At 45.2% G+C, this 25,451-nt stretch overlaps 1 protein-coding gene across 4 annotated transcripts in view; it reads right to left on the reverse strand.

The window, feature by feature from the left end:
• Positions 1–25,451, reverse strand: part of PAX7 (paired box 7) — a 111,005-nt gene that overhangs the window by 47,359 nt on the left and 38,195 nt on the right. For all 4 annotated transcript variants that reach the window (XM_018558179.1, XM_018558177.1, XM_018558178.1 and 1 more), the window contains exon 5: positions 319–518. In XM_018558179.1, coding sequence (XP_018413681.1) covers positions 319–518 — 200 coding nt within the window. The remainder of the gene's footprint in view (positions 1–318; positions 519–25,451) is intronic.

The following is a 25,451-nucleotide window of genomic DNA, read 5'->3' on the forward strand; positions in this document are numbered from 1 at the left end:
TGGTCATTTAGGATAGCTGTTGACCATTAGATAAGTTAAGGAATGTAGACTGGCAAAAGCAGCCATGTCCAAAACTGATAGATATAGTGGTCCGACAAAGGATAATTATGAACTGATGTTAAGGTGGCTACAAAAACATATTACTGAACATTGGCAGGACACCTTCACCTGTCCACAACAGAGTTGCACGCCGCAGTCACCACATTGGTGACCAACATAAAATTTCACCCACCCACCCCAAGAACCTATTCATCCGAGTGCGCTCCACATACACCTCCTACTTTTTGTTACAAAAACATATTCATGGTCCTTGCCTACCTGTACTCTGGCCTCGGTAAGCTTGGTCCTCTGTGCCAGTTCCTCGCGGGTGTATATATCTGGGTAGTGTGTCCTCTCAAAGGCCTTCTCCAGCTCCTCTAGCTGTTCTGCTGTAAAGGTTGTACGACTACGTCGCTGCTTTCTTTTCAGTGGAAGATCTGGTTCCGATTCCACGTCTGATCCTTCATCCAGACGATTCCCTAAAATAACATGAAGAGGTTTTAGTCCATCATTTACCAAAACATTAAAACTGGAGCATCACCTAACAAAACAATCGCAACTTAAGAAGTCCCCATGACCACTTCTTCAAGAAACCACAGTTTAGCTTTTTGCCTGAAGTTACGAGTCTTCTTTCCCGGAGTCTATTAAACCTCATTTATGAACAACATTACACCGGCATCATAAATCTAGTGCAAAGTGCATCAAATATATTCCGTGGAAGTTCAAACACTCGCAGTAGCTGTGATAAATTCCCCCATGTGTCTTTAGAGCTAGCCCTAACCTAAGGGCTGAATCTCAAGGTAGCTTAAAGGGGTGCTTACCAGGGGGTTTTGATGCCTACCGAGTGGCCCCAAAACACCTAGTCTGGAAGATTCTGTGAAGCCAAATATCTCATTATACATGCCTGTGTTTAGTGGACATGATGTGACGTCACACTAGCCCAAATGCTACATGTAACATAGAAGTGCATTTGTTTTTCAGTGGCTCCCCTCCTTCTCTTTTAAGAGATCAGTCCCAGTGGGGCTGAACACTGCACAAGGCCATTTGTAACAAAGCAAAAACCCTAACACTGTATCTAAAGTGTGTGAATAACATAACCTCAATTTAACCAAAACATCAACAGTTAGGGGTCTGTTTACAAAGCATTCGCCGAGCGAACATCCCAGCGAGCGAGAATCGCGGCATATTATGGCCACTAGGTGGACCCAATGAGCACAGGAATACATTGCACTCGCAGAGGCGTTTGTTCTGCAAACATTTTACAATTAGACCCGTTTCTCTTTTTTTCTCATCATCTTCTGCCTCTAATACTCATTCACATGTGGAAGAATTTAAGCTATTAGTTACACCTCCTCTTCACCATGCCATAACCTTTTAATGGTAGAGGTGGGCACAGACACAACATGCCCATCGACTGCCATCCCTATGTAAAGCTATTTTGTCTCCGTGCATCCGATTATGTGCATGCTGTTCGCTCCCCTAGCTTTACAAACTGGGATTTTATCATTCTAGATTTCACCAGCTCACTGATTTTAGAAAACAACGACGTTTATATTTTTTTTACTAACATTCCCCTTTAAAAGAAAGAAAAGTATTCGATTTTTAATGCGTCGCTCAGCTGACCACCTCCCGCTCGGTGCTATGTGCTGCCGAACAGATCTGTGGATGAAATTAGCTCCTTAGTGAACGTACAGGGGAGCTCTTTTCATCCTGATTACTCCATAATGATGCAATTAACAGCCTCCAGCTCAGAACTATTAACACTTCCAGCTTTGAGCCACATACACGTATCCAGATAATCTCTGGAAATGTGCCCACCTTGTTCTATATATTTGCTGCTCAGTAATTTTAGTTAATCCTCTTAGCAGGAGTAGAGAGATGACCTTATCCCTCTGGGGTCAGCCGACTTTTAATCGAAATGTATGTCTGCGGGAACTCGCTGGTCTTCCCGTCTGAATATAACACAAAGGATGTGAGGCGTAATGGGAGCTCAAAGTGGGGGGGGGGGATTTTAATTTGGTCTTTTTTAGACATTTTTACTATTCTGCCGGTTTGAATGAAAGGACAACGCTGGAGTTATTGAAGGATATTTGCCATCTCGATACTTCTCTGGAAGATCCCGACAGCGGCTGCCATTCTCCAGCCACATGCTATTTTTGCTTCATTGTATCTGAAATGACTGAACCAGAGCTGCCATGTATTCAGCATGTTAAAAAAAAAAGGATGGTCAGTGTTCTTCCTCAGCATACCAGTTAGGGGCGAGCACAGACCCATCATGCATCCCATTAACCAATAAGGGGGACAGAAACAAAAAATTATTCTGAGCAGCTTTCACTTATTAGCAGCTTTCATAGTTTCCATAGTATTTGAGGTTGAATAAAGACACAGGTCCATCAAGTTCAACCCATTGCCTGTATGCATGTGATTCTGCGTGTGTATGAGTCCATGTGTGATCTTGTTCTTAAGAGTACCTGTACCCCTGTATGTTGCGGTCTCCGAGGAAATCGTCCAAATGCATTTTTAATGATTCAACACTCTCAGCTGATACCACCGCTTGTGGCAGTGAGTTCCAGACTTTAACCGCTCTAACTGAAAAGAACCCCCTACGCCCCTTGTGCTGAAATCTTTTCTCCACCAATTTTAGGTCTTTCTTTTGGAGTTTACTGTAAAAAAGTTTATTGCTGATGTTGCTATCACCATTGAACATCTTGTACACCAAAATCATATCCCCCCTTATTTTCCTCACTTCCAGCGTGAACATGTTTAAATTTAGTAACTTTGTCTCATAGCTTTGGTCCTCCATCCCCTTAATTAGTTTGGTGGCCCTTCTTTGGACTCTTTCCAGCTCAAGGACATCCTTTCTGTGGACTGGTGACCAAAACTGGACCGTGTACTCCAGATGAGGCCGAACCAGCGATCTATAAAGTGGCAGAATCATCGACTTGTCTCTACAGTACATTCCCTTTCACATCTTCGACGAATGAAACAGAACCGTCAATGTATCATATTGATAGATCTACGCGTCTCTGCTTTTACAAAGTATACACGTTTGGTATGGGATGGAGTCAAGCTGTTCAGCAGAAACCAATAACCTTTAAAAATAATATACAGGTGAAACTCGAATAATTAGAATATCGTGCAAAAGTAATCGCAGTAAGTGCTGCAAAAGGGGCCCAAACCAAGTACTGAGTACATATGCATGCTTGTACTTTTCAGAGGTCCGATATTGTTCTATGTACAATCCTCGTTTTATTGATTGCATGTAATAATCTACTTTTTTGAGGTTGTGGATTTGGGGTTCTTGGGGTTTTCATGAGCTGTAAGCCATAATCATCACAATTATGACAAATCACGGCTTGAACTATCTCGCTTTGCATGTAATGAGTCTCTCTCATATATTAGTTTCACCGCATAAGTTGCATTAGTGAAATAAATGAACTTTGCACCATATTCTAATTATTCCAGTTTCACCTGTATATCCATTAGGGAAGGCTAAATGATGATCTAAGCCGAGGGAGGTCGGGGGCAACGTTGGGCCATCCAGCTGTTGAGAACTGGGACTTGTAGTTCCCGGACAGCTGGAGGAACACAGGAAGCCCGTAAGCGATGTGAGACCTTTCGGTGGATATCATTAATATAATAGAAGGAGCTGGCAGACAGACTACAGCCACACTTAATCTCCCCGCGGCCTCTGCTCCACTTTGTAAGAAAAGAAACACAACTATCTGGAGTTCATTTTTTTTCTTCCTCTCTTCTCTCTTTTTTTTATAACTAAAGCTAAACCAGCCAACTGTGACACCAGAAACCTTTAAGTTGTGGATGTCAAAGCATGAACTATTCTGCCCGCTCCAGGTTCTGTTCTCCCATAGTGTGATGGCCTCATTCATGAGTGAAATCTGGCTTTATATTCATTGCGATGGGGATTTTCATCTGATACCTTTTAACACTGGCATGTAGGAGCTGAAAAGCCCCTATAAACTGAATTCTGATCAGCTCATTATGTGTACGAATATCAGGATGAATACATAATGACGTGGGGCAGCTTAGGTGGCTGATGTCCAATTAGAGTGCCAGCTCTTAGGGTTGGATTATTCTCCGAAGATGGTGATTAAGAGGCTTTGGTACAATGCTCAGGTCTGAGACTCTAAAGCCTTAGAATATAAAGGCCATTAACTCTACTTTAACCCCTTCGTGACTGACGACGTACAGTGTACGTCGCCAGCATCGGGGCTGTTTAAACAGACTCCCGGCGACTTTTGCCGCCGGGAGTCTGTTTAAACTTGTAGAGCTGTCGGCTTTACAACAGAAGCGATCCTGGCGACTTACCTGTCGCCAGATCGCTTCTGCGTTCCGAAGACTATCGGGTATTCTTACTGGGTGCATACATTGAGCCTCTGTATTGTTTACTTGAAAGTAATGCTTAGTTTGACACACACACACGAATATATATATATATACACAGTATACTGTATATGTATCCAGGGATGGAAAACAAAGAATCTTCCATGACCTTATAAAATAGACACAATATTCAATTACAATAGACATTACTGCAGGAAGATCCCAATGGGGGTTCCAGCCCTAGTAAGCTGAAGTGGGTATTTGCTAATGATCGAGGTGTCTTAAGCTGGCCACACACCTATAGATTATCTGCAGACTTTCTATGGTCAGGTGGAAAAAGTGCAGCAGATTTCTCCATCTATGCTAAACTATGTCTATGGCGGAATCTCCCGGTGGGCCAAGCTTCAGTATCTTGCTAGTCGGCACCGCTGGGTCTCAAAATACCTGAACAATGCCTGCGTCCAATCAGATTGTTCAGATATTTTGACAGCCAGCGGGACCGACTAGCAAGATACTGAAGCTCGGCCCAGCGGGAGGTTCCTCCATACACACAGTTTAGCGTAGATGGAGGAATCTGCTGCACTTTTTCCACCTGACCATAGAAAGTCTGCTCATCATCTACAGGTGTGTGGCCAGCTTTACTCTGTGTGAGTTAACAGTGATGGGAATGGTCTAACGGTGACAGGAAAAACGTGAGGCATCCAATGGAAAGCCCCAGGACGTTCCTATTTTTACATGCTTGCTGCTTATATTGTTATAATTGCAAGGAGTTTGTATGTTCTCCCTGTGCTTGTGTGGGTTTCCTCCAGGTGCTCCGGTTATCTCCCACACCCCTAAGACATGCTGGTGGGTTAATTGGCTCCTCTCAAAACTTGTCCCTGTATGTATGCAAGTAAAATAGGGACCTTAGATTGTAAGCTCCTTGAGGGCGGGGGACTGATGTGAATGGACACTATGTAAAGTGCGGCGTAAATTGTGGGCGCTATATAAATACCTGTAATAAATAAATAAATTGCATCAGAGCTTCCCTTTAAAGAAGAACTCCAGGAAAACATTTTCATAGCCCTTGCAGTAGGGTTAGGGTTGCAAGGGTTAAGTGCTTGTTTAGGTTAAAAAAAAAAAAGTTATACCCAGTCAATGCTCTGAGCCGACCTGTCCCTAGACCGGTCCCTGGAGCCTTTCTCCCTCTCCCTAAGGTCCCGTAATTCATCACATCTATACACAATGTATAGAGCATGAGGACACTGAGGGAGATTCCAATGCTGAAGCTGGACGGCTCGGAGCTTCGTTGAGTATAACTTTGTTATAAACAAAAATGAGCACCTAACCCTTTCCCTGCGGGGGTAGCCCCACTGCAAGGATAAGAACATGGACTCTTCTTTAATTATGTGTGGTCAACTGAGCTGATGAATTGCTGCTGTGTTAGCAAACAACAGCGACCCTGATTTACTAAAAGAGTGCAGGACATTCACTTCCAAAGTGAATGTTCACATATTTTAGTGAGTGAGATGAAACAAAGGGAAGATTCACTTGGCGAAAAGTACCCAGACATGCGCAAGAACAATATTTAAAAAACTGTATTTTTTGCTTGTACTTGATTGGATATTGGAAGTCAGCGCAACCTCGTTCACTAAGCTAAGGGAGAATTTCGTCTTTGAAAAATGAATTTGCCCTTAGCTTAGTGAACGAGGCGAAGTCGTGCTAACTTGAATCGTGCAATCAGGCGCAAGCAGACATCATGTTTTGCAAATGATTGGGTATTTTTTTCAGAACTTTCCCAGCCGGGGTTTGACTTTGGGTTTTGCACGGACCTTTCTCTCATCTGCAGTCACATCGTTTGACATTGTTGGTAGAACAGTTTTAGTTGCTTGTACTTAGTCATTGGTGAGTCAGACTCTTACAGATGATGGAAGAGGAGAATTCATTTTGTGAATAATCATGTAATTGCTCATTGCTAATGTCTTCCTCTTACGTCATCTCATGTCATCGTGATAATGACATATAAGTGAGGTCAGTTCACAGGAGCATTGCAGTGAATGTAGGTCTTGGCTGCAGGTAGATGACAACGCGGTGTCATCTGTGTGATCAAACATGGGAAATGTGCGCCGGCACTGCTGGTGTATAGAGATATTCAGACAAACAGTTTAGAGTGGACATTAGCTATGCCCATGAAGGACAGCCCCTCCATCCATCAGAACTAACCATCACTTTTCTCTCCTGATGTTCTATTTTGCTGCTTGTGGTGCTTTCAAGTATGGGGGAGCTTGTGACTCGCACCTATTCCTCCCATGTGACTTCACGTGTGATTGGCTACGCAAGAACCCAGTGCAATCACATCACAAAGAGGAAGGAGAGAGTTCTCTGTCCTGTATAGGTATGGGGGAGCACGTAACGCACATCTATTACTTCTATCACAGCACGGGGGATTGGCCATGTAGGTTCCCAGCGCAGTCACAAGGGGGCAGGGAGGGAGTCCTCTGTCCTGTATAGGTATGGGGGAGCACATAATGCACACCTATTCCTGGTGGCACAGCACGGATGATTGGCCATGCAGGAACCCAGAGCAGTCACAAGGGGGCAGGGAGAGAGTCCTGTCCTGTATAGTTATGGGGGTGCCCGTAATGCACACCTATTCCTTCTATCACAGCATGGGTGATTGGCCATGCAGGTTCCCAGCGCAGTCACAAGGGGGTAGGGAGGGAGTCCTCTGTCCTGTATAGGTATGGGGGAGCACATAATGCACACCTATTCCTTCGGTGTCATAGCACGGGTGATTGGCCATGCAGGCACCCTGCACAGTCACAAGGGGGCAGGGAGAGAGTCCTGTCCTGTATAGTTATGGGGGTGCACGTAACACACACCTATTCCTTCTATCACAGCATGGGTGGTTGGCCATGCAGGTACCCATTGCAGTCACAAGAGGGCAGGGAGCGAGTTCTCTGTCTTGTATAGGTATGGGGGAGCATTTAACGCACACCTATCACACCACGGGTGATTGGCCATGCAGGCACCCTGGACAGTCACATGGGGCAGGGAGAGAGTTCTTTGACCTGTATAGGTATAGGGAGCACGTAACACACACCTATTCCTTCTATCACAGCATGGGTGGTTGGCCATGCAGGTACCCAGTGCAGTCACAAGGGGGCAGGGAGAGAGTCCTGTCCTGCGTAGCCTCTTATACATGAATGTGTAATTCGTGAAAACAGACGGAGCAGCAGAAAAATAAAAGCTAGCTGCAATATATTACACGTGTAGGTGAAAAGTCTAAGACTTGTGAATTTTGTTTATCTGTTAGGACTCAGTTTTGCTAATGTAAATGGGGATTTCTAGTGACAAGCTGCGTTACTCCATCTAGAGGCTGTGGGGAGTTATTAAGATCCAGACCTGGAATCTGTCTGTAATTATAAGACTCTAATAGAGAGCGGTGATAACATCAGAGGGAATACAGTGAAATCTCTGTATATGCTCGCACTAAAATCGTGCCAGATAAAGAACACTTTCTATGTTATTATCTACAGACCCCAAAATCCCGGCTTTAACCACAGGGAGCTTTCAGCAGATTGTGTTTCCAAGAGCAGCCGAATCCATCATCACTCCCTGTGTTTGCAATAAAATAAATTCCCTGCCCTACCGCACCACAAACTGGTCCTTTTCACTCTGGTATCCTATATGAGGAGATTTCGGAGTCTGGTTTCACCATTGTATCGGAGGATATAAATAATAATGGTTTTCCATGTGTGCATTTTAAAACTGCGATATATGAGCCAAATGTCCCGCATTTTAAGGCACATGGTCTGTTCCTTACATGTTATATAGAGCTACGAGCTAAATTTTAGCCAAATGCACAGTTAAAATACGGATATCAAAGCTGTTATAGCTGCAATCCACCCCTCAGTAACGGAATAGCCAAGTTGGTGACCTGACTCTTCTGTACTGCCACCTGGATAATAAAGGACCAGCATCATACTAGCTCATGCTTCTGCTTATGCCCTGTTCACTGTAGTACACCTGATCGCATCCTGGTGCTGCCCTTCCCTCAGTTTTACATAACGGGGGAATACAAGAGGTTGATGCTTTAGCAAAAAAAAGAGAAGTTCCTAAAACTAGCACTGGGGTCCTTGGTTCAAATCTTGGACAGGAAACTATGTGCATAGTGTTTGTATGTCCTCCCCGTTCTTGAATGGGTTTGTTCCCACTCTCCGAAGACATGCTAATAGGTTAATTGGCTCCTGTCAGGATTGATCCTAGTATGTGTGTACAAACTGGCTCTGCATATGTGATATCACATTCTGTATGTTGGCTCTGGTTAGGAAGGGTTGGGGAAAGACCTGAAGACTTGTCCTGTAAAAAAACTCATCAAGTATGTTCTATGAAAAAGTGGCAATGGGAATATGGTGGTTCTGGTTAGGGAGGGTTGAGGAAAGACCTGAAGACTTGTCTTCTAAAAAACTCACCAAGTATATATTTTATGGAAAAGGCCTTCAAGCATATCAGACATGGCACCCAGAGAGCTGGCCCATAGAATCTCTGAAAATTGGATACAACTGAACAGATATCACATACACACGTTGCATTTAAAAATACATTCATTCGTACTTTATATCTGGAGTTCAGTTTTACCTCTACAATAAAATGCCTGTCTACTATCTTTCCATGTTATCATGACTGTATAGGTTACTATGTTTTAAAAGAATGATTTAAAGGTGTACTCCAGGCATAATTGAAGAGGAGATAAGATCAGGGCGGGATTTACCCTCTCTGCTGCCCCAAGGCCAGGTTCCTCACTGCGCCCCCCTGTATGCAGGCTGCATACAAGTGATCTCGGCGACATCACCGAGATCACTAGTACAAAACAAGTGGCGGCTTCCTCGCTGTAGAAAACTACCCGCCCGGCGCCCGCAACTGCATGTCCTGGGCATCAGGAGATAGGAATTCCACACCTCTGCTGCCCCTTTAATCCCTGCTGCCCCAAGGCCGGGCCTCGGTTGGCCTTGTGGGAAATCCGGCCCTGGACAAGATGCACCAGACTACCTGCCCAGAGCTTCTGTCTGTACCAGGCCACCCATTACTTAAAATCCCCTTATGGCTGGTGATCTAGTCTTCTGTGAACCACCAGATTCCCATTGCCACTCACTGTATTACGGGAGACTGCACAGAATCATGTGATCCAAGAGAACAGACCCACCCAAGAAGCACAAGCGGTTCCATCCTGGAATCTACATAAGTGGTTCCATTTTGGAATTTAGCTGCATCAGATTGGTAAATTGAATGATGTTTATTTTATTTATTCACACTTGTAATGTTTCCTGAATATTAATAGCAATTCACTGAAGATTTTTGGTTGTTGCCTCGGGTTGCTCTTTTAAATATGAAAAATGTATATATAATTCAACTATATGAATAGGCTGTAATGGGGCAGAAGACATGGTGGTCCTCTCGGAAAGTATTTTAGATAGCCAGCTGAGCACACAGCAGGAAAGTGCATGTTATATGTGAACATGCCGACAAATGAGTCTGAAGCTGTGGATTCTTAATGTTACAGAGAAGACTTGTTCCTCTATATCCTGGTCTGTGCTTGCTGCTGGAAACACGCACATGATACATAGCTTTAGTTGTGCGTAGTACCTGGTTTGTTCAGATGTTTATAGCTCTTTATACTGAGCTTCACATAGGGTATGAATGGTAGCGGACAAGAGGAGGCAATGAGTGACAGGATCTTGGGGGGGAGCTGGGCATCTTTAGCCTTTTCTGAAGCATGTCCGACGCTGTGAGATGTCTTTTATTGTGTCACCTTGCGTGAAACTCTGAGCAGTTTTTGTGGCCGATCTTTTGGAGCCGGCAAAGGCTGCACCTTAGGGGGCCGTTACATGCTGAATGTCCCAGTGACAGCCCTGAACGGGGCAATGTGATATCAATACACCCAGACGTGTGAACAGTGCTCTTTGCATATTAAAACCTCTGGGAGGAAAGGAGGGGGGCTGCTGGGACCGGGGCGAGGGGCTAATGATCATTTTCAGGAGCTCTGCAGTTGTTGTGTTTTTACCCTTTAAGTGCTGTTAGGGGTCGACACTAATGAGCCACTTTCAAACCGTAGGGGGTGCCCTCCACACACCAGACACAAGTGCTAAAGAGAGCAAGGCGGGATGGAGAAACGTGGCGCTGATGCTGAGCACTATGGGGTTAATCCATCTGCTGCAAGATGTTGGCATGCATCTTGTACCCTGGAGTCTAACATTATATATGGCCAGCCAATCTGAATTCAGTCCACTTTAGTCACATGAAAAGACTATGGGCCAGATAAAGCAAGTGGTTGTTGAAGAATGCGAATGGGATTTTTTTTACAATTGTACTAGTCACATCTTTCTTTTCAAACCTTTTGAAGAAAATTGGGCACATCCAAAAAAGCTAATTTGGCCCTATATATTCCCCTAAAGTATAGACTGTACCTTTCTCTAACAAATTCCTTATACAGCTTGACAGATGGCACTGATATCCTCAGGTAATGGACACTGCAGGAGTTTTTAGGTTTGCTGTACCCCACTGAACTCTTGTCTGGTAAAAACAATGCTATTCCATGACTTCTCCTCCTTCTCTTCCAGGTTTTGGAAGGAATTCATACAATAAAGTGGCGCTCAAAAGGGTTCGGAGCTTAGAAACATTTTATTGGAGATCTCTCGGCCTCCTGCAGGGCTGGACGAGCAGTCCCAGAAGAATTTTTAGGGTCTATAATTTCTGTCCTTTATCTGACCTGTCTGAACTCGCCAGTATATATAAGCCAGACCTACGCCGTGGAGCCCAGTCAGCTGCAGAGTGAGCATGTTTATCCCTGCAAGTTGAGCGTCCTTTCACGCTGCACCTTCCACCACCACAGATTATGTGCAAACCTGGGGCCGGGAACAAAAATCTGACCACAGGAGAAATATAAGAAGCCAGTAGACCTAGCAGTGCTCAGGTCCTAGATTCAGTTCCCACCAGGGGACAAAATCTGTAAGGGCTTTGTATATAATGCCATATAACTCTACTGTTTATGTGAAGTTCCTTCAGATGCTTCTCCATCTTCCCATAATTAAAGGCAGTTGCCACCCAAAATTGACCCTAGTTGGCAAATTAGGTTTTAGCTCCCTTGGATTGATATGAAATGTTCTGTTTTCTCAGCACATACACATAAATTATGCATATATTATATATGTACAGGGTGAGGGCACTGTTTCCGGTGCCAACAAGTCTCAGACTGTAGATGCTGCACCAGTAAAATGTAAAAGATCTGTGACGTTCCAGAAGAGCTTGCATCGTGAAAAGGCAGAAAAGACAAAGTTTTCCCAGATCGGAACAGCTGCACAGAAAGCTGAGAAAAATCTTCTATAAAGCGGCTCATTGTGACATACTACACACGGCCCTCCGTCCTCTCCTCCCGGTGATATTTTTTTGGCCACTGAAACCTCAAACCAGGCAGCCAACGCGCACTGGAAGGTGGTGGAGAAAATGGGACAAATTTCTGATTCGTAACACCCTCGGAAACGAGTTTATTGTCATCGTTGCAAGTGCAGATGTATAAATACTGCGAAGTGGAGCTTCCCCCCCAGTCCGCGGACGATGAAAAGCAGAAAATAAGAAATTTTCTGGCCGTAAGTGGCGTAGGCTAATGGTGATTTTTGAAGCATTGGACCATGGAAGTTACTTAGCACATTGATTACTGTGAAGCGGGGCAGAAGGCTTTATTTCTTAATTACTGTTACACTTTGTGTCAAGCTAACACTCCCGGGCAGTCTACTAGTCGCCGTTGGCCAAGATGTAGAAAAGGAACCCTGGCGCAGTTTGTAGGATGTGCACCGCCGTGGCCAAAACAGGGTGCCAAGACGACAGCAATTGGGGCCACCTGCCCTCCGCGGTTAAAAAGCAATGCTGTAATGGGCTGAACGCAATTTATGTCACATTGGCACGTGGTCTAGGATCTTCCCTTCTAATGTTGGCCTTGATCCTAGTTATGCAACCGATTTATCAGGCTTCAATAATCGGGTCATGTGTGGGCCACCAAGAGATTCATAAGAAAGCAACAAACATTATTATTATTATACAGGGTTTATAGAGCGCCAACAGTTTGTGCAGTGCTTTACAATGTAAGGAAGACATTACAATGACAATACAATTCAAGACAAGATTAGCTTCTGTCACAACTCGCAGGAATTTTGTTGTGCAAATGGATTTCCATGAATGCACATTTTAGTTTATTATTTCACAGCTTACCTGAAAGTGATATTGATGAATTGACATTTACTGAGTCCTATTATTCTTACCATATTTCATATCAGTGCTCCCCTTACACTATAGTCATGTACATTCAATGCAATCTACCTATTGAGGTATAATCAGGGCCGGATTTACTCTCTCTGCTGCCCCAATGCCAGGTTCCTCAATGTTCCCCCCTGTATGCAGGCTGCATACAAGTGTTCTCGCCAAGATCACTAGTCACTAGTCGCCGAGATCACATCGCCGAGATCACTAGTACAAAACAAGCGGTGGCTTCACCGCTGTACATTTAGCTCTGCTTGCCTAAAGCAGGGCTAAATGTAGAAAACAACTACCCGCCCGGCACCCGGAACTACATGTCCCAGCCATTGGGAGATAGAAATTCCACACCCCTGCTGCCCCTCTACTCCCTGCTGCCCCAAGGCCAGGCCTCAGTTGGCCTTGTGGGAAATCTGGCCATGGGGTATAATTAATTACAGGATAAGCCACGTAGAGATTGAAAGTCTGAGCAGAATCATTAAGTACTCATAAGATGTGAGAAGATTGCAACGTCCTTATTTTGTGCATCTATATAGTTTTGACATATAAGGGAGCACTATACAGAATACATAGAACCCCCTCAACCCCCCTAAAGATGTTAAACATCTGATGGCTCCCACAGTTACACGCATGGGTCAATGTGCGGGAAGGACAATCAATCCCTATTTATGCTATTGGTTTGTGGGAGGTAACCAGAGCACCCAAAGGTGTCCTTGCAAAGATGGGTCCCTTTTAGGCCCCATTCACACTGAGCGATTTATCGAGCGATTTTTGCAGCGATATCGCTCATATTTCCACGCGATATCACTCTATGTAGCTTCTCCAATCCATTTCAATGGAGCTGTTCACATCTCGTCGCTCAATATCGCTTGTAGCTCGTCGCTGGTAGCTTGTTGCTCCTACATGACCCTTTTTTCGAGCGATTTAGAGCGATATTGCTCCTGATTGCATACAGCCCAATAGGAAAAAGTTGCGCGATGTCGCTCAATATCGCGCGATTTTCATGTGGCTCAGTGTGAATGGGGCCTAAGGGGGCAAAGATGGGTCCCTTTAAGGGCATACTCTTCCCAATTAAAAAATTGCAGTTTGATTTGAAATGTCTTCTATGTTCCTGATGTAGTTTAAAGCAGAATAGCAAGGGTTCGATTACCTTTTAAAAACTATATTTGTTTTCATAGCTCACTACTTTTGAGCTGATGCTGGAAGGGTCCACAGTGTTATTTTTTCCTCAGTCCCTTCTCTGCCTGTAGCAGGATATCGAAAACCCTCAGAGGTCAGACAAACAAGCCACCATCACCACCACTGCGGGAGCTTGAAGAAACAGCCAAGCTGCTGAACCAGTCCTGATTTTTCAAGGTTTCTCCACCCCTCCGACGCCACTCGACCTGTCAATAAATACCCGGCGTAATTTATTGATGAAAAAAGCCGCAGACTAACACAATTATTTCCGGACTGAAATTCCCATTTCCTCGACGATGTCACAAGTTTGTAAAGAATGAAGAAAAAAAAGAAAAACTAGAATGAGCTATCGGCAAAATTCAGATCTGCAATGGAAAATTCCTGTTTTTAATAGAAGCGATTCATTTTTCCATAAGTGGTAACCTGAAGAATAGCAATGGTGAGGAGAGGGCAAGGGTTGTGATCCCCCCCCCCACTTCTCCCAGACTGCTGGCTGCCGGCCCAGACTCAGGTTCTACTCTCCAGTTTGCTTGAGAACGTTGCACGGCAAGAGAGGCCCACATGCCTGCAAGAGAAATGGACCGGCTCCAGCAAAACGTGCGGGAGAAAATAAAAAGTGGAAGGGCCGAATCAGGTACATTTTATAAATTGCAAACAAATGGTCACCCGTGCCTATCTCCGAGCCTCCTATCCGTAGACGGCTTCCGCCAAACAAACATCTGCTGATAGTGCTGGCTGTGGCGATGGTTTTTTCTACCTCCTGCGGTCCATTAAATTTACACCACCTCACCAGTCTACATGACAAAGCAATTAAATGACATGCCTGAATTCCCTCTTAATTAAATATGGCTTGTTAAAGCCCCCGCCATGACCTGTTCCCAAGAAGGACACTTTAGATACAATATAGGCTTGTCTGCGGAGCTATACATAGGGCAGATCTGTCGGGTTAATAGGCTCTTGCTCATTGATAAAACAACTTTTTTTAAAGCAATTCCAAGAAGCAAGTGAAATCAATCAAGGTTATCCAGCAACCACACTGCGGGCTGAGTTCTGTGTAAACCACCGCAGCAAAAATCTAGAGAGCACTTCACAGGGTCATTGGGAGCGTACTTTCTGAGCCTGAGAAAAGATTTTTGGATATGATGGAGGCAGCTCATGCATTAATAATGCACACTTAGCTACCCTGTTTCCCCAAAAATAAGACCTACCCCGAAAATAAGACCTAGTACCATTTTTGGGAATTGCTAAAATATAAGACCTACCCCGAAAATAAGGCCTAGCTGTGACCATTCCCAGGGCCGGTGGTGGCATAAGGGGGAACCTGAAGAGCCGCGGGAGAGAATCAGCGATGCCAACAAAGCCAGCGCTAGAGGAAGCGAGGGGGCAGCGGTGGGAGCAGAGCCGCATAAGCCGATGCCTCCTCTATAGCGCCGGCTCCTATCACAGGCGGAGTGATACCAAATGCACTCCCCGCCTGTGAGGAATCAATAGTGAAAGCGCGCTTCGCTCATTCTGGCCAGCGATTGGTTAGCAAATTGCTCTTAGAAAGGTACGGCGCCCCCGAGTGCCCTGATCACCATATTTTTGTACATGAATACATGTAGACTTTTCTACATGAATAAGTGTGGATTGTACATTAAAAAAATAATAAGACCTACCCCGGAAATAAGACCTAGTGTGTTTTTTTGAGCCCCAAAAAAATATGACAGTGTCTTATTTTCATGAAAACACGGTAGTAGTAGCCATGTCCATGGACTTCCGTAACGTTGAAGATATTTTATAGCTTATCCAAGCCACTTCTTCAGTTCTAATGAGTATTAGAATCATACCGTAACATTTATATCCACACAGTTAGCACAGACACCTCAATCCAATCACAATGGAATGTGGAGATGTTGGTTCTTCCTGGAACAGGATGGGAGGTGTGTAAGTCGTGGAACACTCTGTTCTAGTTACATAATCCTATCCTTGGTGTCAGAAAGTCTGCATAGGCGGTAATCATTTGACTCACTTGGCTGAAGGGGTGAATTGCCAATTTGTCAGGGTAGACGTGTTGATATGGCATTTTATATAGAAGAGAGATAATATCAAAGGCCCCCACCCTGTTCAGGGAAGGTTGCCCCAGTATTGACGCTGATGACCTCTTTCACACCTCTTGCCAACTCTTCTGCAGAGCTTGCCATTGTCTAGGTGTGGCCATTCTGCACACATGCATCTGTAATCGACGGATGCGAATTTCAGCGAGTCCTCGCACAAGAACAAGGCTTTAGAGGCCAAGAAAATATCTCCAACCTTAGACTGACCATAGATGGTCAGATATCTCATTGACAACATCGGGTAGTGGAACATCTGGTCATCTTCTAAGGCCCCGTTCACACTGAGCGATTTATCGCGCGGTAATTCCCGCGATATCGTGGCTATTTACCGCTCGATATCGCTTTCCAATGCTTGGCAATGGGGCAAAGGGTCCTGCTGTCGCGGGTCGTGTGTCGCTACAGCAGGACCCTTTTTGGAGCGGAATTTGCCGCGATTCAATGCTTTTCAATGCAAGCATTTGCGCGATATCGCGCAAAATGCAAATCGCGCGAAAAACGCGCGATTTGCGAATCGCCAAGTGTGAATGGGGCCTAATGTGTAATGAGTCAATGGAGCTGCCGTGATCTCCCCAACTCATCCACCCTTCAGACAGGCAGTGAAACCATATACTTCATTGTCCATCCTTCGCTGCTATGCTTGTACAAGCTGTTTAGCAATGATGCCATTAGCAAATTGACAGAATGATTTTTGGCCCAGACAGTCTGTATCAATGACAGTTACACTTACACAATAACAGACATTAGAATATTGTAGTTGGGTGCAGGGGCGTCCCGAGGCTGGGTGACACCCGGAGCGGTAACCGAGTGTCACCCCGCCGAGACGTCACTGCGCATGCGCGTGACGCCATCACGCACGCGCGGCAGTATTTTGATACCTGCCGGCAGCCATCTTGGTGATGGACGCCCGGCAGAGAGAGGAGGGGACAGTCACCCGGCTGAATAAGGTCCTCTCTCCTGATACTGTCGGGCGTTCGGTCCATGACCGAGCGCCCGACTTTTCAGAGGGGGGGTGACACCAAAATGACTGTGAGTCATGACTGGTTGGGTGGATACACAGCGACATGAAATGGTCAACCTTATTCATTGACTCGGCCTGTCTATTACAACACGTGTCATGCCCCTTTCATTTTACTTCCATTAGATTTCGTTTCACACATGACGAAGCTCAGTCAATACGTAATCTATATTCTCACCCAAGAGACAAGCTTCATGATTTACCATAGGCAGCGCCATCATGTGACAGCTTGAACTACGTGGAAAATGCGAACACCGTCTCTGAAATCCTCTCATCGGTTCCAGCGGGGCTCTCTAGTGAATTGTTCTGCATCCTCAATTTTGGAAGAATTTATAAAGATGCCTTTCTATAGCAACTTCTGATCAGACATTGGGTCACGTTAATTCTCATACGGGTGGCCTGACCTGCTGACCGTCTCGGGGTTGCTGTCCAATCTGAAATTTTTTAATTGTCCTTCTTTTGAGAATACTTGCTGTATAATTGCTACTTCATATCCACGGAATAAACACTATAAATCAATGTCGGGATTTTGTATTTTTTCTCTAAATTTCCCGTTTTTGGCTGTAAAAACCACTTGTTGCCAGTTGGGAATCTGTCTCTGTTCAGCTTTTCCACACATAGTTTGCGCTCTCTGGTCCGGACACCATGTAACTATTCTCTTTGCCCCTTCTCTCTATTTTTTTGGTATTGTACAACTGATCTTCAGGCTCCCCCTATCCCCCCTCCTCCCACCACCTTTAAATGCCCTTTTTACTCACCTAAAGCCATGGTCACATGGTGCTGTGATCCAAGGTCTTCACTATTCTTCTGTTTACAGGAGGTGAGGTCCTTCATCAGGTATCCACATCACTGAGCAGTCTTCAGCATGACATCGGTGTGAGGGGACTGTCAAGGACGGGCCGACGCGAGCACATCTGCAGTGCTGGATTACCAGTCCTCCCATACCCAGAAATGGCACCAGGGAGGAACCAAGACAGCAGACTTAGGTGGGCATATTTTTCTTCACAGGGTAGGAATGGAACCAAATGTGCAGAATGGTTTAGAGGTGGGAGGATCAGGGGTGTCCATAGACCCCCTTCTGCCTGTGGTGGGGTGCTGGTGGTGCACAAGACCAGGGGGGTTGTGGGGCTGTGAGAATATACCTCAGGCGTCTACTGACATCAATCACTGGTTGCCAGGACCTGGGTGGGACGCAAGCCAGAGCATCACAGGTTGCTAAGAGCTCTTAGCAACCTGGAACATGACGAACCAAATGAGGTGCCACCTGAGGCAACCAGCATCATCAGGCTGCCTCATCATAGGGACGGCCCTGGGGATGGGGGGTAAATATTTACCGGGAGATGGGCTTTAAAGGATAACCAAACACAAATGTAATATTTGTTTGCTTGCCAGCCCTTAGATGTGGTGGCTGCATGAGTTCTCATTTTTCAAGCTAAGAATATTTTCTGGATCTTGCCAGAAATGCAAAAATTCCCGTGAGCTGAACAGAAAGAAAAAACAATGTTATCTTCCTTCTGTAAACTGCCAATACCCCCTACCCCCCTGTGTAATGGAGATGAACAAAAGAGATGGCTGTAGTCCAGCCTGGGTAAAAAAAACATGGATCCCTCCATAGATACAGTAAAGTGAGTGAGTGCTGGCACTTTAGGCCAGGAAGGCCACAATCTCACAGTTTTGGGCTTTATAAAAGGGAAAATCCAAAAATGGACTCAAGGGTTTAGCTTTCCTTTTCATTAATAACAGATTGGAATTAAACTGCATTAAAGCAGCTAAATACAAGTTCTCAGGGTGTTGTATCCAGTGAGTAGGTTTCAGAGCATAGAAGCTCAGCCTCAAAAGAATGACCTATTAGCTGCTGTCACCATTCAGGTGTCATCCATGATTCAGTCTCCTTTCACAGGGGATGGTCAGAAAGGTTATATCCTGGTCAGTCCTCTATATTTAGACACTTTCCTTCTTACGTGCCCCAGGCTGACATTCTCGTTCCCTCTTATAGAGAACATGTGCTCTGAGGGTCTCTGAAGCTCTTGTTGAAGCGGAAGGTCAGGTTAGTACATCGTCTCATCTGTCCCTGAGGAATTCTTTTTCTGTTCCTTCTCCTGTAATGACTTTTTACATAACAGTCAGCCTAGGGGAGTGATTTACTAAAAAGTGTAATTTTTTTCTACGATATCAATCTGATGAAATAAATCAGTTCAATGGGTCATTAAAACTAAGAAATGGGATGAAAAAGGGTTACAAGTTGCATTAAAGACGCATGTTTAAATGTTTCCCATACTTCATCAGACGCTGAGCCCTTCTGGGAGATACAACCAACTGCGCACGTTGTTAGCGGGAATAATCTTACGAGACTCGCATACATGATCCCGTGTAGCCCTCAAATTATCACAGACTCCTGCCTGTATATGCGGGTAGCGGGGGGATCCATACATGCCTCATTGAAGAGCAGAACCCTGCTATAACAAGCCTTGTTTGCAGATTATCTGAATGTACATGGGCAGCTTTAAAGGCTTTGTAAAGTCCCGGCATACACTACCCTGTTATAACATCGGCATAGTAATAGGAATATATACTGGAGTTGTTTTTGATAATGCAATCACAGCTTAGTTAATAAATCCATTTTATGTAGTGAGTGCTGCCAGTGGTGTCACTAGGGGGGTGCGGCCCACACCGGGTGACACCATTGGAGGGGGTGACACCAAAATCACTGTCAGTCATTTTGGTCTCTCCCCCACTGAAAAGTTGGGCACTCGGTCATGGACTGAGAGCCCGACAGTTGCACAAGAGAGGAAGGGACCCGGCGGCATACCTTATCCCGCAGGGTCAATGTTCCCTCCTCTCTCTGCCGGCATCCATCACCAAGATGGCCGCCGGCAGATAACAGGAGTGACGTCATCACGCATTCGCAATTACGTCATGGCGTGGTGTCACCCACTGGCCGCTCCGGGTGACACCACGCCTCGGGACGCCCCTGAGTGCTGTCTTCATCTACCCATCACTTGCAACATTTTCCCGGACTCCCAGTGTGCTCTGCGTCTCTTTCCTTGCTGCTTGATGTGATGCAATCTCCATTTCTCAAGACCACATATCCCATCATGCATTGCTTCCAGCAAGCAGTGATAATGTTACATTGTTCAGACATTGAGTTGTAAGTCAGAGGGCAGGCTTAGAGTGGTGACACAATGAAATACATATTCAGAGGGCTTAGTGAAATGGTGTCATTGCATTGAGGACGTCCATCCTTCTTCTAGATGGATCTGGTTATTAGGAGCGGGATAGAACTTATGGAAATACAGATTTATGTTTTGTTTTTTGACCATAGGTACCCTTTTTAAGAGATCATTCCACCCTACAGTCACGGGTAGGGATGCACCGATACCGGGTTTTTTTCGTAACCCACCGCCCGGCTTCCTGATTGGAAAATAAGCCGGCTCCTCGCTCTTTCGGCACTGCCGGTCAGTCAGGAAGTTCCACTATCGGAGGTAAGTATGAGAGCATTTGGGCGAGTATGAGTACTTGCCCAAATTATCTGCACCGATGCTAGAATTGGTATCGGTGCATCCCTAGTTACGGGTAGAGTTTGTTGGGCTGAGACACCAACTGGCTTAATATATTATTATAACCACGCCAAGAACCAGAGGAAAACTTTAGACATAACTCCACTTTTGGCTCGAGCGATTCTGTAAATTTGCCCCCCCTGGAAGGTGCTCCTATCTTCTTACATAAACATGTTGTCATTTATCTGTACAACACAAGTGTTTTTTTTCTTTCAAGAGAACTATGTGACACCTCTGTCAGTGTTTAACACGCCTCACCTCGGAGGATAGACCTGGCCTCATTAAGACACGTCAGGTCAAGTGATCTACAAAGTGATTTGTTATGAGTGGAAAACCAGAAGCTGTGATCTGATAACATCAGTAGAACATGGGGGGGAGGCTGTGTGGATTTTAGGAGGAAGGGGAAGTAGGTTATTGGTCCTAGGAGAGCCTGCTTACCCCAACACGCGCAGTCTTTTTTATGTAACAGAGAATCTTTCATACCATCATCCACAAAGCTGTCAGAAAAAAAATCAACTGCACGCCAGAGACTGCTTATTACAATAACCGCACAGCGATACATTATTACAGCCTGGAATGTCTCCGTTAGATATTTTTGTGCATAAAAATATGTTTATCGTCTCAAATCTTACATGGGTATCGAAGAACCTATAAGCCGGGGTAATCAAACTTCAGCCCTCCAGCTGTGGTGAAACTACAAGTCCCTTTAGACGTTGTATGACTCTGACAACCACGGCGTCTTAGAGGTAGATGCATGATAACCATTTGTAGTTTTACCATAGCAGGTCTAACATTTGGCTACCCTTGCCTTATAGCCGTATTCTCATGCAGGACAATCTGGCTTTCTTATATACAGGCAGTCCCCGGGTTACGAACAAGATAGGGACTGTAGGTTTGTTCTTAAGTTGAATTTGTATGTAAGTTGGAACAGGCAAATTTTTGTTTTTGTTTTTTTTGTTTTGGATAGCATAGGGAAGGGTGACTGTCAGTCACCGCTCCCTGCAGGGATTCCCCCCCCCGGGGTCCCCCCCCCCCCCCCCATCCCCTCTTCGATCCTCCAGCGCTGAGTGGAGGAACGAACAGAGGAGGGGGCGGGCACAGCTGACTCTGGCTCTAGATAGGCAAAGCCCGCTGTCACTCACGCTATTGGATGGATCTCGACAATATTGTCGAGATCCGTCCCGGCTGCGGCGCTGTCAGTAGATCGCGGGCAATACTGAGCTTTAGTAGGAGGTTAGTATATGTCCTCCCGTGACCCTAAAGAGAGCTATGGGGAAAAGCACTTACCCCATAATTCTCCTTTAAACATTGACTACGTGCAATCTATGCATATTCCCACTCATATTCTTTTCATTATAATTGTCAGAAGTAAATCATTTTGGATTAGTAACAGATGAATCTGAAGTCAAAGTTGCATCCTTTAGTGTTCTGGTAGTTAAAAGAAAGACTGCATCTGATTTCTGCATCACAGTCAAGCTTCTTTTATGTTGTTTTGTAGGATCAGGTGTAACATAAAATCTGGCCTTGCACTGCCCCAGCTGTGTCGTAAACTTCAGGCCAACCAGACTAGATGGTGGTTGGAGTTAACCCAGTGTCCCATGGTGGTGGAAGTTTCCCCCGTGTCCCATGGTGGTGGAAGTCCCCCCGTGCCCCATGGTGGTGGAAGTTCCCCCGTGTCCCATGGTGGTGGAAGTTTCCCCCGTGTCCCATGGTGGTGGAAGTTCCCCCGTGTCCCATAGTGGTGGAGGTTCCCCCGTGTCCCATGGTGGTGGAGGTTCCCCTTGTGTCCCATGGTGGTGGAGGTTCCCCCGTGTCCCATGGGGGTGGAAGTTCCCCCGTGTCTTGTGGTGGTGGTGGTGGGACTTCCCTGTGCTCCATGAACTTTGCACCTAACACGGTCTAATTTCTAGTAAAAGTTTTCAGAGTTTGCAGTGGATCTTTCCGATTCCTGCCTCCATGTTTCCTATATCAGACATTTTCCTTTCCCTCTCACGCGTCCTCTCCTATTTGCTTCCCATCTTGATGCAGGTTTGGGAGTCGGTTCCTGCCCAGGTCACCCCTCTGGGGCTCCTCGCCTCCTTTGAAAGTGCTAAGTACTGACTGCAGAGGTCACAAGTCAGGGAAAACCCTGGAGGGAGTTAGACGGTTACTGAGCCGTGAAATGGCAACTGTTCTATTCAGCAAGGGGGAGGAGGCTTGGCCTTCTTTTTCTGTTTTGTTTTTGCTTTTTTGATTACCACTTGACCTCCTACCCAACCCCTTCTATACTCCCACTAGGGCATCTGGCCTTTAAATCACACAGGATAGAAGTGAAGGCATCGCATTAACCCTTTCAGTGTAACAGATTGTCATCCATTAGCCTAACATGAAGCCGTCTAGCTTGTGGTCATTACTTATTGCCGAGCTGAATATGTCAACCTGCAGCTGAGCAGGCTGCCTTCGTCTCCTGGCGAGTATTATGTCCTTTTTATCAGAAATGTTGACTGCTCCAACGTAACACTGACATATCTGTTATCATGGGATAAGAAACAAATCATAGGAGGGTGTTTGTGTATGATGCAATTTAAGTGACATTAAAGTCAAACCCCCCCCCTTCCCAATCCTGCTGTAGGGACTTACCTTAAATGATGTCTCTTAATCTGATCATCTTCTTCTTTACTGTTTTTTTTCATCTGTCCCTCCACCGCTGGTGCGGGTCTCCGATCCAGCGCTGACTCCTCTGTCCTCCTCTCCTCTCATGTCCCACGGAGTCTTTGCAATATCTATCTATACTGTATATATATAGATATATATCTATATATGTATGCAAAAATTGTTTAATAACCCTTTAAGCCTGGCCATAAACAGGCAGATCCATCACCGACATCTTCCCATGTCAGCTCACATTGCCATATTCCTGAAAGGTCTCTGAGTGCGATGATTTGTGCATCAAAGCCTTTTATGTGTACGGTTATCTCTGGAGGTAAACCCTACATGACCCAATTGTTGACAGCGAGGCTTGAACCTGTTGCAAACTTTGCATGTGTCAGTCATGCATGACCAAATAGTCATTGGGGGGTTATCCTATCTGTTAGTTACAAATCTGAAGGTGAAGATCAAATGGAGACAAGGGGGAATGTATTCCAAACATCAGACAGACTCCCACCAAAGCCGAGGTCTTTTTTATAAGCAAATAACAAAATGAAATGATGGTTTTGATCAAAATGGTTTTATATAAATACCTCACTTATCATTAAACTTTTCCCAAAGGTTCAGTGATACGTATCGGTGGGAATACTACCTTTAGGGGTCGGGATCGTCTTTTAAGGCTACAGAGTTAGTAAGGGTCAGCGTAGATGGGCTGGTATCGGCCTGCTCCCAGTTCACCCTCAAAGAAGTCAGCTTAGCGTCAAGTTAAACTAGGACACAGTTTCAATCATGGCCGGTGCTAGACTATTTTGCGCCCTAGGCAAGACCAGCTTCTTGCACCCCCCAGCCCCCCCATCCACGGCACAACCCCAAATCACCCCCCACGTGGCCCCATTCTCCTGCGAGCTATCTTATGTAGGTGACAGGTGGATGTAATTTAATTTGAAATAGCCAATAGCAGACTGGCTATTGAAACCCCACCCACTGAGCAGAGGGCGGGTGTATTAGCCAGCCTGCTATTGGCTTTTGCAATTTGAAATGGGGGGGGGGGGGGCCAGATGGTCGGTAAGTGGTTGAGGCTGTGCCCTAGATAGCAGTGCGCTCTAGGTGGCTGCTTAGTTTGCCTAGTGGCAGCGCCAGCCCTGCTCACAGTACTCTGACCCTTTCCTCCGCTCCATTGCAAAGGAAAGGATTGAGCCAGCTCGCAGGAATATATTCCTACTGCATATCGGTAAAAAATAAATCAAGGCCAATGGACTTCAGTCGCCTTGATTTAGTAGTTCCTTAGAGTAGACATAGACATCCTGTGCTACAAAATCTGAGCAATGGTTACGATTATCCGACCATTTCTGAACTCTCGAGATTGGATAATTAGGGTCTCTGGTGGCTGGAGGCAATGAAAATCAAGGCAGTAGGAATATGTCGGTGAAGGTTCTCATTCACCCAGGTCATGGTATATAAGTCAAAAATAAGCCAAGGCAACTGGACTCGCTGTATTTGTCTTGAAGACGTTCGGCTTGTCATCCAACTAGCTCCCTCAATTAAGAATGGGAAAGCTGGTCTGAATTGGCAAAGCTAGTTGGACGACCAGCGAAACGTCCTTAAAGTGACATTAAACCCTCAGATTTTTTAACATAAACCAATACTGTAATGTGCGCCTCACTGTAATCCAGGGTAGTTTCCCTTCTCTTTGCTGCTCTTCCTTTTAAATCTGTATCTCTTCTCATGCTCTGCAGAACTTCTGTTTTGCAGCAGACTGCCTTGTCTCAGGAATGGATACACGGTGTCTGTGTATTAGTTTCTATAGGCTTGTAATCTGAGCCAGCACTACAGGAAGAGGCCCTGAGCTGAAAAGGGAAGTTCTCCCCCAGCATAAGAAGACATGAGGATTTAAAAGGAAGAGCAGCAAAGAGAAGGGAAACTACCATGGATTACAGTAAGGCGCACATTACGATATTGGTTTATGTTAAAAAATCTGAGGGTTTAATGTCACTTTAAGAAAAATACAGCAAGTCCAGTTGCCTTGACTTATTTTTTATTGCTATACTATGGATGCATGAGACCCTTCACAGACATATTCCTAATTCCATTGCTTTCATTGCCTCCAACCAACAGATACCATAATGACCCAATCCAGAGAAGTTCAGAAATGGTCGGATAATCGTAAGCATTGCTCAGATTTTTTAGCACAGGATGTCTATGTCTACTCTAGAGAGCAACAATAACATTCTAGCACATTAATCCACCAATCGGATTGGAGATTGGATAAGAGAAACTGCCTACTGATTGGTTGATGCTCCTTGCATTAGA

Source organism: Nanorana parkeri, unplaced genomic scaffold (assembly GCF_000935625.1).
Source record: "Nanorana parkeri isolate BGI_ZX_2015 unplaced genomic scaffold, ASM93562v1 scaffold323, whole genome shotgun sequence".
Lineage (NCBI taxonomy): Eukaryota > Metazoa > Chordata > Amphibia > Anura > Dicroglossidae > Nanorana > Nanorana parkeri.